This window comes from Crinia signifera, chromosome 7 (genome assembly GCF_055691185.1).
Source record: "Crinia signifera chromosome 7, ASM5569118v1, whole genome shotgun sequence".
Taxonomy (NCBI): Eukaryota; Metazoa; Chordata; class Amphibia; order Anura; family Myobatrachidae; genus Crinia; species Crinia signifera.
Window position 1 is genome coordinate 127,197,413 of NC_139223.1, and position 16,609 is coordinate 127,214,021.

The 16,609-nt window shown below is 44.3% G+C and overlaps 1 protein-coding gene and 1 long non-coding RNA gene across 3 annotated transcripts in view; one reads left to right on the plus strand and one right to left on the minus strand.

Moving 5' to 3' along the window:
- ASIC4 (acid sensing ion channel subunit family member 4) overlaps positions 1-11,046 on the minus strand; it is a 302,478-nt gene extending 291,432 nt beyond the window's left edge. For both annotated transcript variants that reach the window (XR_014450807.1, XM_083153752.1), the window contains exon 1: positions 9,797-11,046. Coding sequence is in view for 1 of the 2 variants with exons in the window: in XM_083153752.1 (XP_083009878.1) it covers positions 9,797-10,372 (576 nt within the window). In the remaining variant the exon portion in view is untranslated. The remainder of the gene's footprint in view (positions 1-9,796) is intronic.
- On the plus strand, positions 9,695-15,897 carry LOC146020548 (uncharacterized). The gene is made up of 5 exons (XR_014450808.1): positions 9,695-10,883; positions 11,424-11,565; positions 12,007-12,068; positions 12,200-12,368; positions 14,684-15,897. It is a non-coding gene; the product is annotated as an uncharacterized LOC146020548 (long non-coding RNA).
- The last annotated feature ends 712 nt before the right edge of the window (positions 15,898-16,609 follow it).

The following is a 16,609-nucleotide window of genomic DNA, read 5'->3' on the forward strand; positions in this document are numbered from 1 at the left end:
TGTTTGACCTGTGTCCCTTCCAGGCTTGTTTAAACCTTTCTTGCTGGCATCTACAGCGACTTGGTTCTGTCTACCAACAGTTGTGACATTATTTTACACACTGAAATAGTTACTTCTGTAAAATAAATCCAATACCGAGCACAAGTCCAGTCCTTTTACTGAGAACAGTAACAATATGCTATGCCCCACGTTTCTTTATTTAAATTCAATATAGAAGCCTTTACTGAAATTAACCAAAGTTAAACAGCACATGGGGCTTCATTTATGGTTTGAAGCATAATCCGCCCAAACATGCACCTAAAATGATGTACAGTATCAAAAACTTGCCAGCAAATAATTTTTCTTTCGACCTATTCAACCTAAGTGCCGAACAGTAAAATCAGAAACAGCAATATATGCTATACGATCCAGTCTGAATTAGGCTCTGTGTGTCAAGATACATTCAACTCAAAACTCAGCAGCCTTTCTTCGTCTGGCATACAAATGCATATAATTGTAGACTGTGTAAAGGGTTAACTAATAGACTCACGGTTAAGAGTAAACGGGCGCCTAATAGCGTGGTTTGTCAAGCTGCTCATAGTAGGGGGCGTCAAACCCCTAAAAATAATACAGATAACAAAAAACAAGGTGTAACGCTAAAAAATTGGATCAATTGGTTACATTTTTTTTTATAAAAAAGCAATATGCAATATACAATATTTATTAGTTAATTGATGATATGCAATAAAATTAGGAAGGTATTAAATGTGGCGGTCACGGCAGTCGGGCTTGCTCGACCTCTGTGACCCAGCCCCGTTCTCGGTCAGCTCGACTGAGAACATGCAGGCGGGATTCAATGTCCCACCTGCCAGGGTGCAAGAAGGGGGCATGGCTGCAAGTTGCGGCCAGGAAGAGGTGAGCTGCAGCTGGCAGCTCCTCACTTTCCGACCGTTCTCGGCAGAATGACCCCGACAGCTTGTGATGTCGGGCTCGTTCTGCCGAGATGCCCTGCTCAATGCTGTCGGGGAAGACAGCATTGAATAGGGCCCAGTGGGCATCTCCCCGACGGGAGATACTCGCCGGTGATTGAATATCCTCCTTAGTATGGTATAAAAAAACATATATAGGACAATTAATTATGCTTTTGTATGATAAGAAAAAAAATACTTATTGGTGTAAAGTCCCATTTGTGGTCCTTTTTGGAATCACTTACAAGTATTTAATTTCCCTTGGGTGAGTCCATCCTAAAGTTGGATAAATTGGGGGTCCATAAACCTTTCCGGATTGTAATAACACTGGAAGATAGATGTAAACCCCAGTTAGATTAGGGGAGTCCTCAACGATAGTGCAAAATTCTAATCCTCTGTATGCAGGTGGTGGTATCCCGAAGTTTGATGCATAAAGATGGTATTTAGTTCAGCTGATAGCCCAAAGATAGCAAGTTGTGGGATCAGTCTCCAAAACGGGGAATCCAATTCAAACCAAAGTAACCCAATAGGGTAAAATCAGCAGGTGCTCCCTGACATGTTTCGCCGTCCAACTGACAGCTTTCCCTTTATTTATTAATTTTAATAACTGGGGGGCGCAAAACTTGCCATTGCTACGGGCATCGTGAAACATACTGTAGCTACACCGCTGCCCCTGTATGCTGCAAATCCCAACACTGCTGATTATACTCTTCTACCCATTGCTGATTGGAGCTCTTGCAGGTCTGCCGGTCATTGGGGCTTTTCTATTTCTTTGACTTACTGTACAGTGCCGTTAACTGAGCTGCCACTTTGCAGTGCCACTTAACTGTACCAGGGTCACAGGAGCAGCGCAGAGCCCCAGTGACGGGCAGCCTTAATAGAGAACCGATCAGCAGACCCCGGAGAGGGGAGTATAAGGGGTTTTTTTTTACACATCAGACAAACACATAGATGATCACACTGGGGCCCTGCACTATTTTCTCTGCCTAGGGGCAGAAAAAGCTATGCCTGGGTAGGGAATTTGAAGTGAGCCTTGTTAATTCAGCAGCTGAAGATGGAGTTATTATCACAGGGTTTTTTTTGTTTTAAATATCATTAATTTTAGCTATATCGCATTTCGCATTATAAATAAGGGAAATGCGATCAGGTTGTTAAAAACATGTTAAAGGGATTGGATCAATTTTTCATGAAAACTGCCATAAAAGCCCTTTCATGAATTCAGGTGAAATTAAAATAATGCGAAAAATGTATGAAAACACTCTTTTCACATTATTTTAGTAAAAATGATTTGAATAATTTGGTCGCCAGTGTCATTTACTTAATCCAATTGAATTTACAATATTCTTACCCAGTTTACGACGTATACACACAGAGCTCACTAGAAAAAAAGGATTGATCTATATTTAGGTGGGAGTGATGGCTCAGTACCCCAGAAAGCAGGACTGTCCTGCCAAAATTTGGATGACAGGGGGGTATGCAAAAGAACCAGAGTGTGGGAAAATACAGTAATTGGACAAAAAGGAGGGTCGCCCTGTTTGTATCATGAATACTGGCCCCACAATTTCAGGTGGCAGTCCTGGTTATAGAAGACAATACACTGAACTCAACTGATTTAATTAATAAAAATGTACATTATGAGTTGGGACGCAGACCATACTAGGTTGTCACGTTCCCAGGGGGTGACACCCAGTGCTATTTTTCAGCAGGAACCAGCAGGAACTCAGTTCCTGAACCTCTAATTAAATATGACATCAGGAACTGGGTTCCTGAACCTATTCTGGGCCAAAATGTACTTTCCATAAGATAAGTTTTATTTTGAAGTCACCTGTGAGTGCCTTAGTTTCTAAATACAATATACAGTATACATCTCTCTCTATCCAGTATTATTATTTATTATTGATATATTATTGATATATTATTGATATATTGATCCACCGCCAGACCTGGAGTTCCTGGACCTATTTTTTTCAGAAAAATAGTGCTGATGACACCACAGTGACAGGGAGCCGGGCGCTGCACTGGGACATTTTCAGGCAGTGATCCTGTCACTGACGAAGGAGCGACAGTGCAGGCAATGTCTCCAGGGGCAGCTCAACATTTGGGATGCTAAGTACATCACTGGAGTGAAGAAATCAGTGACAAGCTCTGAAGCCATGCCCACTTCCAATAAGTACATGCCCCTTTTGTATGCACACGCCTTTGACTCCGATCACTCCGCTGGTGCACTTTTCTCTCTATGAGGCTCTGTTTACTGTACCTGTGATGTCACTATATTCTTGGTAAAAGATTGTTTGCATTACCACAGTCAATCTAATAGATAGCAGATATGTTTTGGTAGTCCAAGTAAAATGGATTTGTACCTGTAACAAGGAAGCTGTCTCAGGCATACAGATTCCTGGCTCAGCCAAATAAAATAAATTCTTTTGGTAATGTCTATTTCATGATGCAACCCTACATCAGTATCTATCTTGAAAAAGATGATTTAAGGCTGATACTTGTATGTTGATACTTCTATGAATAGATCTCAAATGCAAATAATTCTATATTTGAAGCCAAATTTATCAGTTTCCATCTGCTCCTCTAGTCTAGCCCGCTACAGCTACACATCATAGAAACATGTCTTGTGCAAAATAAACACTGCATCCCACAGCATGGGAAATAATGATACAAGCAGAGCTCAGACTAACAGTCTGCGGCATAGATAAAAGTACTGGACCCCCCAAAACGTCAACAGATTTGTCTGTTTACAAATGATACTTACACAGATCGTTACAGACAGGATCTTTATTGCGAACCAGTAGGCTCTGTAAGAAAATGTTCAAACTCATAATTCATTATTTGTCTAAAAATAATTAAATAAAATATGTAAAAAGCTACTTAACCCTTTGAGTGTCAGCATCTCTGTGAGAGACGTTCAAAATACCAGCTAAAAATGCCAACGTCGCTCACATTTGTTATATAAATTAAAATAAAAATGTTGTTTAAAAAAAAGATTATATTTCCTTTATAAGGAAAACATTGCAGGTCAGTATGATCAAAAATGTTTGCTTGGCAATTTTCACACCAATTTTGACAAAATTCACTTGGCACTCAAAGGGTAAAGGACCTTAAAATTTCCTGTAAACCAAAATGTGGAAGAAATAAGGATGAAGTATTCAACCTTGGCACTGTGGAAGTTCCAAGTTTGCACTAAAGAATTATAGTGAACGAACAGTTGGCTTTGAATTAGCCTCTACTGTGAATCATTATAAAGTATCAGCTTTTATGGATAAAAACCCCTTAATTCAGATAACACTGAGCATAACGTGAATTTGGAGGAAAGCTGGGAAAATGAAGACCACAAAATAATTGTAAGAAAATGAAAGATAAAGTTAGAGACATGCACAAGATATGAAAAGGCTAGAAAATAATATCCAAGTGTCTGGATGTCCCAGTGAGCACTGTTGGGTCAATTCTGAGGAAATGGAAGCTGTATCCCAGCACCCAAGCTCTTCCTAGACAAGACCATCACTCAAATTTCAGCATCAAAGCAAGAGACAGAGGCGTAACTCTGGGAAGCAATGGAGTCATCTACCTCCGGGCTCCTGCTCCCAAGGGGGCACCTCCCCTCCCTTTCGAGTTTGAATCAGTTAAATGAAAGTCATCAATATCACTTCTGTGGCTGACTCCCCCTCCTGATATCTTTTTTGCAAGTGTCACACCCTGTATTAGAACCCATGACCTGTCTTACTGGAGACAAACACCTTACTGATTGGGCTATTTGAAGGGCACCAATATCTATCTTGTCTCTGGGCAACTGAGACAAACTTACGCCACTGGAAAGAGAGAGAGACTTGAGAGGGAAGCCACACAGAAGTAAATATTAGATAAAGAAGGTACAAAGGGCCTGACTCAGACCTGACCGCACGGCTGTGAATTCGCACAACGGTTGATAATTGATGTACTGCACATGCGTATGACACAATACATGTGCGCGTTGCCCAACTGCAATCAAGTCTTGCAAATTTTTCTGTTCGCCGGCCTTAGACAGGGAGTGGACATGTGGGAGTGGGAACCAACCATTTCATGGGTGTGCCGAAAAAAAACCCCACTGGGAGTGTCAGGGAAAATGCAGGTGCGCTAGTGTCGGTTAGGGGAGGGCGTATGACTCCAGTAGGAGCCCGGATGTGCCTGTATTCATCACAGTCACCGAGTATGTCCTGGGCTACCTGGCGGCTGTGATGACTGGTGACCAGTGTTAAAATCCTTCAATGGTGAGCAGCTTCTAGCGATATTTGGACATATGTGCTTGGGTGCGAACGGATGTGCAGCTGTACACATCCATTTGCACAGCGAGCACATTCATTCGCAAGGTAGGATTTTACTGGAGCGGGGCAAAGGCTAAACTGATCGCTAGCCATGCAAATTCACAGCCGTGGGATCAGGTCTGAATCAGGCACAAAGAGACTAGAGTAAAGGTGTACCAGACTGGACAGAAGGTGCATCAGTCACCCTTATCAAAAGCTGTATACACCTGAGTTTGCCAGAAAATATCATAGCGATTAAGTATTTTTGACAGCCGAGATGAAAATTGAGCATTTTGACAATGCAATGGGGCTGATTCATTCATACCTCCCAACAGTCCCGATTTTATCGGGACAGTCCCGATTGTCAGGGCCTGTCCCGCTGTCCCACCCGCGGGCGGCAGTGTCCCGCGGTGTGGGGGGGCTGTTGGGAGTCCCCCCGTCAGATGCTAAGCAGCGGGGAATAAACGCTGTGCGCATGCGCACAGCGTCTATTCCCGCAGCCAGGGGGCTGGGGGCATGGCTAGAGGCTCACAGAGCCTCTGGGTCATGCCTCCATAGCGGCAAAATGGGGGCGTGGCCCCGCGAGTATAGGCCACGCCCCAAATTAGGCCACGCACCCGAAAATTTCGGCGCGCCTGCGGCACGCAGCAGCAGCGTCCCGCCTGCTAACTGGCCAAAGTTGGGAGGTATGGTCATTGATAGACTGGGTAGCATCTGTTTTTGGTTGCTGGCCTGCGTTTTTTTTTAAAATGCTGCCACAAAGCCCTCTTCTAATATACATTTGTGTGTATGAATGAATGTGCAAGGACAGATGCTTAACTGCTCATATTGGAGGCCATACTCTGATGCAAAACCTGCACCTCCTATAGGGCTAAGGCAAATGTCCATGGTGCAACCAAAGGTGGTGTCTAAAGATGCACCAAACAGATGCTTAAAATGGGCGTCTCAGTCCTTGCAATTCAGTTGCACACTAGTACACCAGGGTAAGGGCTGATACTAGCATTGTGCTTCATTCAAATTTATATGATATCCTGAGGGTTAATAAATAAATTCTGTGGCGGGTGATCACGTATGTACAGGTCCCGTTCTGTGTGCATGTGCACAATGATTATTGCGTTCCTAATCACAGTAAAAAATAGCCACAACCTGTTTGCTGTTTGAGGGCAGGGAAGGAGAAGAACCAGTCAGCGTTACCGAAAATGGGGGAATGTCATCCCCATTTTCTGGGATTGCCTGTGTCTTCTGGAGCAGATTTCCTGGCTCCATGTACAGAGCTGCAGCTGGGAATCTGAGTAATCTGAAGATGCCCAGTGGTCCTGCAGAGCAATCTGCTGCTGTGTCCTCAGGCACAACAGTGTATCACACATGCATAAAAGAAAAAAGAAATCATATATACACACATTCAAATGGAATCAATGATATGGTTGCAAGGTTGACACTATGAAGGTAGACATGCAGTACATTAGGTCGACCACTAAAGGTTGACAGGGCTTAGGTCAGGGGCAGATTGGCCCGCCGGGAAACTGGTCCATTTTCCAGTGCGCCAGAACTGATTTGGCTGCTTTTTCCCCTGGCTGGGCCGCCGTTTCCTCCTGGCTTGACCATGGGCCTTGGACCGCTCTACAACAGCAGTTAGCTCCCGTGGCGGCAGCAACCAACTCCTGGCTGCCCAGTGCCCAAAGTCAATATGGCCGCTTTTGGGTGATGTCACCTGGGACTGACTGGCTTCAGCGTGGCGGTGGGCGTAAGCGGCCGAAGCCGGGTCATTAGCGTTACCACCCCCCCTCCCCAAAGGCGGGTCATTAGCATTACCACCCCCCCTCCCCAAAGGCGGGTCATTAGCGTCACCACTCCCTCTCTTTAAAGGCAGGTCATTCGCTCTAGCCCCCCCCCCCCCCCCCCCAGGCTGCTTGAGGATCTCTCCCGGGCCGGATTTTGTTACCAGTCTGCCCCTGGCTTAGGTTGATACATAAAATAGGTTGAAATGGCTAAGGTCTACAGGGTTGGAAGGTCCTAATGTATGTCGACCTTCTACTGTCGACCCTATGACCCATACCTAATGGAATCATCAGTGCCATTTCTCTGCATTGGTTATAAGGCCCAATGGGGCAGATGTATTAAGCCTTAACAAGAGATAATTGCAAGGGTGATAAGGAGAGATAAACATCCAGCCAATCAGCTCCTTACTGACTTTTTTCAAACACAGTCCGGAACATGGCAGTTAGCAGGTGATTGGCTGGACGTTTATCTCTCCTTATCAACCTTGGATGTATCTCTAGTTAAAGCTTAATACATCTGCCCCAATAAGGCAGATGAATTAAGACTAGTGATAAAGTGGTGATAAAGTGGAAGGTGCTAACGCACCAGCCAATCAGCTGTGTTTGAAAAATGACAGTTAGTAGTTAATTGTGTGGTGCACCACTTTATCATTTTACCAGGCTTAGTACTTCTGTGGTAATTTCCTGGCTGTATCCACAAAGGAGGCTGCAGCACCACTTGGTGGGCAGATTCATCTTTCACTGCTGCATACTTCTCAAAGTATTGACCAGAAATGGTTCTTTAAGACATATCTTATCAAGAAACATTTATTTTGTATTACAGGACCTTTCAGACAAAGTTAAGACATTCAAATGACATTACCTTGTTATGTCATTAGCTATGATAGTTGAAAAATGGTACAAATTAAGAGCAACCCCTGAATCAAAGAGCATTAATCACATATACAATCATTGTTTTTTTGATTCTCTTTTGTCAATATTGTCTGTCAGATTGAATGCAATAATGTGAGTAATACACACTGATTAATAATACACACTACTTTGGGAATGCAGTTATAAATGAAAATGAAATGTTTTCCATTTAGGACCCTTATTTACAACAACCTTATCTGCATAAACAATAATATATTGTAAAAAATCAGAACAGTGAAATTTTTTCAGCTACTGGATAATAAGTACAAATATCTCTGAGTGGCCTGGCCGGATTGCTGGCGGTATAACCATTTTGCAGACATTTGATTAACAGTTACATAATGACCAGCTTATACTGAAGGCATAAACAGAATCAGAGATCCACAGAGTCATTTTAGGGAGCTAATTTACCAAATAAACACAACGTTTGCAGAATTTCTCCATCTCCCTTTGCTGTGACCCATTTCTGTTCTTCTGTAATAACAAAACACTTCACCGCTCATTCAACGGAGCCAAAATTGAACTGATGACATTTCGAACATGTAACGTTTCCTGTTTCCCCGTGGACAGTTCCACTATTGAGTTCTCTGCATTTCTTTTCTGCTAATTTAATCATCGCTAGGACGTATTAACCCCTCCTGTACCACAGGGGTTATGGAACTCTCCTACTTATCCAGACCATCCTGCAACCTGCTAATTCCCAGTGTAATAGATACTGTAGACAGACTTTTTTTTTAACACCTTATAGATAGCTTTATCAAATCTAAATGTATTATCTTTATGCAATCATAACAATGTAATCAATGGTTTATAATATATAAAAGGATTCTGCTGATTCAACACACCTCAAAATTTTGCATATTGTGTTGGAAACTGCACATTCATTACATATACATTACATGGCTTCGTCTTCACAAATAGATTTACATCTTTTTGGGGGGTAGCAGGTAAGGAGGAACTGAAGTCTGACCTGCCTAATAATGACCAAATACTTTATCTGTGCCGCAAATGTAGTCAAAGGATTCATGCAGGAAGTACAGTATATTGGAGCAACCAGAAGTGCATTAGTTAAATCAGTCAGTACATCATCCTCTGTAATTTACACAATACTGGTATTTTAACTTTTAGCAAAGGGAGCCTCGCAACACCTCAGCAAAAAGGGAATATTCTTTAATGGACTTCAGTCCCACTAGTTAGGATTTCTTACTGTCACTTTTTGCGGCAATAAAATATTATACATTGCCCGAGTGTACTGTTATTCATATGCAGGAACATGGGTTGTGAAAGGAGCCTGTCCCTGCAATATGCAAAAAGTGAAATGATCACAAAAGTGAATATTTTAGGTCTGCTTGTAGGTTCTGTGCATGCGCAGTGTACTGACCATGCGTGCTGGTCATTGCCGGGGAGGGTCCCAGGAGGAACTCACTCTCAGCTAGTTGTGTGCAATGTAACCAGCGCATTCCGGAACTTGACACACCTGACAGCTTTGCGGCCCCCATACAAACCTATAGGGGCTGCGGCTGCTGTCGGAAACAGAGAGATCACGCACGGCATATACTGTATGGAGATATATGCTGCAATCTCTTCTTCATGCATTTAGGGGATCCTAAGTATTTACAACCTTCCCCTGAAAACATCCAGGGGCATATGCAGTAAACACTCAATGAAAAATGGGCTCTTAAGAGTGCTGGGACATTGATGCCTTACAAATAAGGGACTACAGAGTGACAACCCAGTGACAGGCTCTTTCCCACAATTGGCTGTCTGTATATTTACCCTATTATAATGTGACACTGTGATGATTGGAAGCAAACAGTGTGCATAGTGATCTGCTCTGAGTGGAGAACAAATTAACATACAAGTGGGGACTCACCACTGAGAAGTTGTGTGCAGTACAGTTGTCTCCACTGAAGTTGCAGCTCTTTAACATTTCTGCCAGCTGGTGCCCAGTCCGGTTCACTATGTCCAACATGTCGGGGTCCGGGTACATTAAATCCGAGGCTCTATGCCCTTCCACGTCTTTTGGAGGCAGTCCAGTAAGGTTGGCCAAGTGGTAAATGTCGGCATCAGTTAGAGCAGAGTGCCTAAAACGATTGATGTTACATATGGTGACTGCTGGGAAGATCATCGCACTCGTCACCTCCTCATCCAGGGTAGTAACATGGGGGCATTCAAGGTAATACAAGGCACACTTAGCTGCCTGGTATAGAAAAAAGAGCAAGGATGCCAAAAATGCCAAAGCCCAGAGGCTCTGCTTGATGCCCAGTCTGCCCGTCCGGAAAATATGCCGCAATCCATGTAGAGTACTGGTGCTGGAAAAACCTGCTAAGTCCCGGCCAGTGGATGGAACCTCATCCCCAATCAGGCTTTCCCTTTCCCCTTCCTCTTTCTCCTTCTGGCTCCCATCCTCGTCTGCAAACTTGATCTTGCAGACTATCTCGATGGGCATTGGCAATCAAGTTTAGGGAGACAGGGCTTAGGGGTTTTTACAAACAGGAACAACCCCTTTGCCCTGTTCCCCCTAGCACCTTCCAAATCACTCCTGTTCCAAAGCACTTTTCTTGCACGATGTGAAAATTCAGGAAAATGGGCTGTGTTTTATTCTCTCCGGTCCCCTTACTTCTGGTCTCTTCCCTTCTGCTTCCCAAAAGATATAATACAGGAATACGGAACAACCAATGAATACAAAAAAGACAGATGAAAGAAAAACAGGGTAAAGGAGAGCAGGAGGCTATTTTTCTGCTCCTAAGAGCTGTACAATTCAGCACGGTCCTTCTCTCCTTAAAGGTTCGTCTCCCAGTGACTTTGCTTATCTCGGCAAGCACAGCTGCGAGAGGGATGAAAATCTTGTCTTTGCTGCTTTCTCTCTCTGCACAGACAGCGAGCATTTAAACAAGTGCTAAGACAATCCCCCGTCTGAGGGACAGAAAGGGATCCCCATACTACAAGAGAGAAGGGGGGTGAGAAAAGTGTGTGTGTGTATGTTTATGTGAGAGAGACGAATAAATCTGAATGAAATGCCTGGAGCAGCACTGGGCAGTGAGTTGCAGGCAGGCGGAGTGAGGCTGGGGAGCACGCTATGTTCTAAAGTCAGCTTGCCACACTTGTTTGAATAACTATATTGGTGGGGCTCGCTCTCACTGGCGGCGTACAAGGGCTGTGCCAAGAGGGAGAAGTCTACTGCTATACTTCCTCTAAACGGCTGCCTCCTTCTCATCCACACTTTCATACTCCCTGTCTAAATTATTATTATTATTATTATTATTATTATTATTATTATCAGTATTATTGCATTAAAAATTCCAGTTATGTTTTTTAGTCCAATTGTTTAAATTACTTTGAGGCTGATGTTGGCAAAATGGACATCATTTACTCAATAAAACCTTATAGCCTTTAACCTCCGCAGAATGAGCATCTTATTTACAACAAGTCATTGCGCCGGCCTTATAGCAGATACCAAATGTATGTTTCCTAACAAGCATTTCTGTGTGTTTCTGCAGGTCTGCTGTATGTTAAGTGCCCCTTCAATACCCGTCTGAAAGAGGTGCACGTCTGCCTTCGCTTTCTGAGCATATGCAGAGCAACAACATGCAAGATACAGTATGCAGAGTAGCGTGGTTCCCACAATGCAACAGCCCATTTGTGAGTATGCTAAGACCAGAATTTAGCCCAATAGTGCAAATTGCTGCAGTTGATGAAGGACGTTACTCTGGGACATTGCATTGCACAAAAACGGATTAATACTGAATTGTACGTATAGAGTTGCTGTGGTTACAATTGTAGAGTTAATATTTAAACATATCAGCTAGAAGGGGAAAGCTGATGACTATTTTGATCAGCTGTAAACACAATTATTTATACAGCAGTGTCAATAGCTTGATACTTATTGTTCTACGGAGCCTATTTATCAATTGCTGATATTCTGACCAAATTATTGTAATTTCTTATCGCTGATATTTATGGCAATATAAAATTAAGTTGCGTCTGAATGTACTAATATATACATATGAAGTGACAAGGGACCGTCTCTGAAATGTATAAGAAGTCAAGATAACTAATGCAATCCTATCTCTCCTCTTTTAGGATCCCTTCTATAGTGGCTGCTACTGCTGTCAGAAATGGATAGAGCACAGCAAATATCAGAGGTACCTGCTGGTCCATTAGGGGAATCCTTAATATATGAGTGTACCCCATTAAAGCATCTATTTTCAGTGCACAGCCAACAAAAAAATTGTATATCAAATAATAAATATGCCCATTAATGTGTATACTGTAGGCGATTAAAGAATTCAGGGAGGAGAGAGTAGGACGTGGAACAACTGTCCCTACCAAGACGATTACTATTATTGCCATGGAGTGTATCCTTGCTTCACCGCAACTCCTCTGCACACTTACCCCGATGAACAGAACAGAGAAGGACTTGAAACCAAATATGGAGAAAAGTAGTAAGTATGTGCCATACAGTCCCCGAGATTTGCCTTCAAACATGGACTCCTTAATATTTCCACTGATTTACTCATATTATCTATGAAGTTTTGGCCCGGCTTTATGAGTGATTGGAGCAAGGGACAACGGTACTGTTTACCTAGAACGGCGCCCACGATTTTGATCTTAGGCATCGCAAGGTAAAAAATTGCGTCGGTCGCATCGCATGCGGCCAAAAAATCGCATGCGATGCGACCGACGCGATTACTACGATTTTACATAGGGAACAATGTTAAATGGCGCAATTGACCCGATTTTACATAGTGAACAATGTTAAATGGCCCACAGACCCCAAATAGCCACCCTGAAGTGTGAAATGGCCCCCCCAATTGTTAACGCCACCCCACGATCAACGTCAACCCGAAGCGTGGCGAGCACAGCGAGCCCGCGAGGGGCGGCGGTACGCGTCCTCTGACCTTTTCATACCCCCACTATCCAAGTCGGCGATTTTTTTTTAGCCGCATGCGATGCGACCGACGCGATTTACATTTTAACATGCATTTCTATGTAAAATCGCGGGCATCGCGTCGGTCGCATCGCATGCCATTATAATTCTAGGTAAACACTACCGGGACAACATAATGTAAAATGAGATTTGGGGTCTGCTGTAGAAATTCAGTGGGATGTAGTGATTACATATCAAAAATGCACAAAGAAAACTAATAATGACATTCCACAGCATAAATAGTAGTAGCATATACAGTAGTGGAAAGTATGTAAAGGCATAAAACAAAAAAGAAAAACTTAGTGCTTGGCCATTTTCGAAGCATTATTATACTCCAGAATCAGATTAGTGCAGATTAATTGTGACATGTCGGCCATCATTTCACTATAATTCTAAGTTCATTTTAGTAACTGGATATATTAGTAAATATGACTATAATCCACACATTAGGGTTAGAAGTGCTGCCTCTATATAGGCAAATGACCAGAACAGGTGCAGGAGGAGCACCTGTTGGGGTCTAGATGATCATACGCTGCTCATTATGAATTCTTAGTGTAGTGGGCGGGGGGCTTTTTAACTTTGACATGGGGCAAGACCACGGGCCCGATTCAGACCCTTTAGCTGGGCTTACCTTTATATTATTGAAAGACAGAGTTTGTGCATGGTACGCAAAGATTTGCAGCCCTGGGATCGGGTCTGAATTGCCCCCCAGCACTCACACATGTAGGCGCACATGAGCTGTACATAAGGTATTCTCAAACAAACTAAAGTAGTATTTTTTTAACATTAAGAGGGAGAACATTTTTTACATCTAGGTGCTATAACTAGTATCCAGATAATAGGTCGACACCATATCGACGATATACATATTATCGACGTGGTCGGCATGGTCTAAATGTCAACTTGATTAAATAGTCACGAGAAAAGGTGAGTTTTTAACTTTTTAAATTCTCTTATCCTTCACCATCCACGTGGACTATGATTGGGAGCGTTAAAGTGTGCCAAGCACTGCCGCAGTGGAGCAATGCACCCTGGGCGAGATGCAGTAACATCCTCAGGCCCTCTCCGCCACACATCGCTGGCTACGGCATAGATAACAATCGCATATGCACTAACTCTTGTAGTAAGAGCCGCCCCTTTGGAATGCGCCCGGCGATGTGTGAGCGGATCCCCAGCGGCTCTCCCCCTTCCTCCTGCCTGGCAGCCCCCTGCTCAGATGGCTGCAGGGGCTTCCAGGCTCCGCCTCCTTTTCCCTGCACCCGGAACAGGTTCAGGGAGAAAAAGGTCACTGGTCTGGGCAGCACAGTAGGATGCTACCCAGACAGAGGTGAGGGGGGAGGTGGCACAGATCGGAGGGGGATGTGAGCCCATAGGTTTCATATGCGTAACCCCCCATGGCGAAGCCCCAGCGGTGGGGCTTTACTACATATGAAAATGCTGTAAAACCCAGAAAACAGGGATTTTGCCGCAGTTTTTGTTTAGTGCATCCCGCCACTTGCCTGATGCATGCAAGAGGAGGTGATTCACTAATTGTGCTAAAATCTACAAAATAGACACCAAAAAAAAAGTAAAGAAAACCTCATGTCAACCAATTCCATGTCAACCTTTTGCATGTGTCCTAATATACCCAGTGTCGTCAAGAGCGTGTGCGGGAGGGGGGGCGCAGTGGGTACATTTTACCCTCTCTCACCCGGCCCAGCACGTGCTGCTCAGTGCTGTATGCTGAGCGGGGAAGAAAGGCAGCTTTCTCAGTGAGCCGGTGTCCCATCCCGCCTCTCTGCCACCCGCCCACTCCCCCTACTAAGTTGTTGTGTTTTGTTTTTTTAACAGGGATGTGGCCACAGCCCCTCCATTGACGGAGCTGTCAGCACCCCTGAATATACCACGCCCACTATGGATGAATGAATGATAAAGATCACAGAACACTTGCATTGCTATTCAATATTGAACTACATTCCGTGACCTGAACAACTTTACTGGGTCTAAAGAGCATGGTGCAGCCTTTAATTTTGTATGTTATATATACCTCTTCCACACCGCACCACAGACCTGGGTACTTGCCCGGCTGGTGATGTGTCCAACCTTGTCGAGGAGCGGTGTGAAAGCACCGAAACTTAGAACCCAGCCGTTCAAACTGGTATTATAAGAAGTGTTAAACCCAGGTTGTCCTGTGTATAATAAGCGACCTGGATTTAGGGGGTGATTCTGGTTAACACCAGAATTCGTAGCTAACGTGTTCGCCACCTGCTTCCCGCACGAACGCCCGCCTTGGCTCGCACGGCAAATATCCCCACACGCATGCGAATGGATGTTTAGCATAAACATCCATTCGCAGCCTTGCGTGCAGGGACAAAATCATTCGATGGTTGCTGACCATCGAATGATTTTGCAACCACTCTCAGATCTAAGACCGCTCTATGGTGTCTTAGATTTGCGGGATCACTCTATAGGAAGAGGGCAGGCAGCTGACATCCGTTGACGTCAGCTGCCCCCCTGTACCCATGTCATAACCGAATTCCCATGGGAACGCCCAGCACCAAGCGGCTGCACATGCGCATACATGTGTATACGCATGCGCAGTTGCAAACCATCGCTCTCCTGTGCAAACGCGCAGAGGAGCAAATGGATTAGAAGAAGGTCCTTAATGTGAAAGCAGCGGGCCTGGGTCAGTGCCAGGGCAGACCGATGTGAAAGGGGTATAAGTGACTTGTACTGCCTTCCATATGTAGCATTACAATGATGCTGGCACTGCCTCTAAAATTGGACTCACTGCGAGACTGGTACTGCACTTCAATATAGAATATTTTGCAAAGAGACTGGCACTGTAATACAATACTACTATGAGAATATATCAAAATTTGGGGGGAGATTCTCTAAACTAAAAATGTGGTAAAAACTCCATTATCAGGGTTTTTACTGCATTTTGGGATGCTCTAAGCATCCCCTGCCGGGTTACCGCGACGGGGGGCATTGCCAGAAAAATCTGGCAATGCCCCATAGAAGCCTATGGGCTTCTAACGCGACCCCCTGCCGCCCCGCACCGACCCCCCCTCACCTGTGTCCGGGCAGCACAGAGCTGTGCTGCCCGGACCTGTGACCTCCTCCTCCCTGCACTATGCTCCTCTTCCGGGTGCAGGGAGAAGGAGAGCCTGGCGCAGCAGCAGCAGCGCCGGGTAAGGGAGGGAGGGGAGAGCCGCCAGGTCCCCATGGGACCCGCTGACTCTCACCGCAAAGGACAGCTCTTAACGCAAGAGCTGTCCTTTGCCATAATTATCGCATATGTTAGTGCATATGCGATAATTATGAATGCGGTAGCCATCGATAGGGGGCGGTAAGGGGGCGCGGATGTTAGAGCAGCCCCCCCTTTATATGGAACAAGAGAGCTTCTGTCACTCAGCACACAAAGATCACTTTAAGCAGTGACACAGCCACATATAGATAATACACAGAAAGGTCCTACCGTAAGGTGTCCTTCCCATCATTCCTAGATACAGTAAATGGCTTTCTGGTGCAAGCATGGCTATATAGAAAAGGTGATGTCCTAAATCTGGAAGCAAAGGACTGACACAAGAAAAAGACTCATAACAATAAGGGGAAATGCAATTTAAATGAACAAAGCATATACAGTATATGATTTAGCAGCAAGCCTGGATTTGATAGATGATCCTAATGGGTTTACCTGTGTGACTTGCAGATCAGTCTCCTATAAGGTGGATCTATATCTCTCTTGATAAGTGCAAACGCAGCCACTCAATT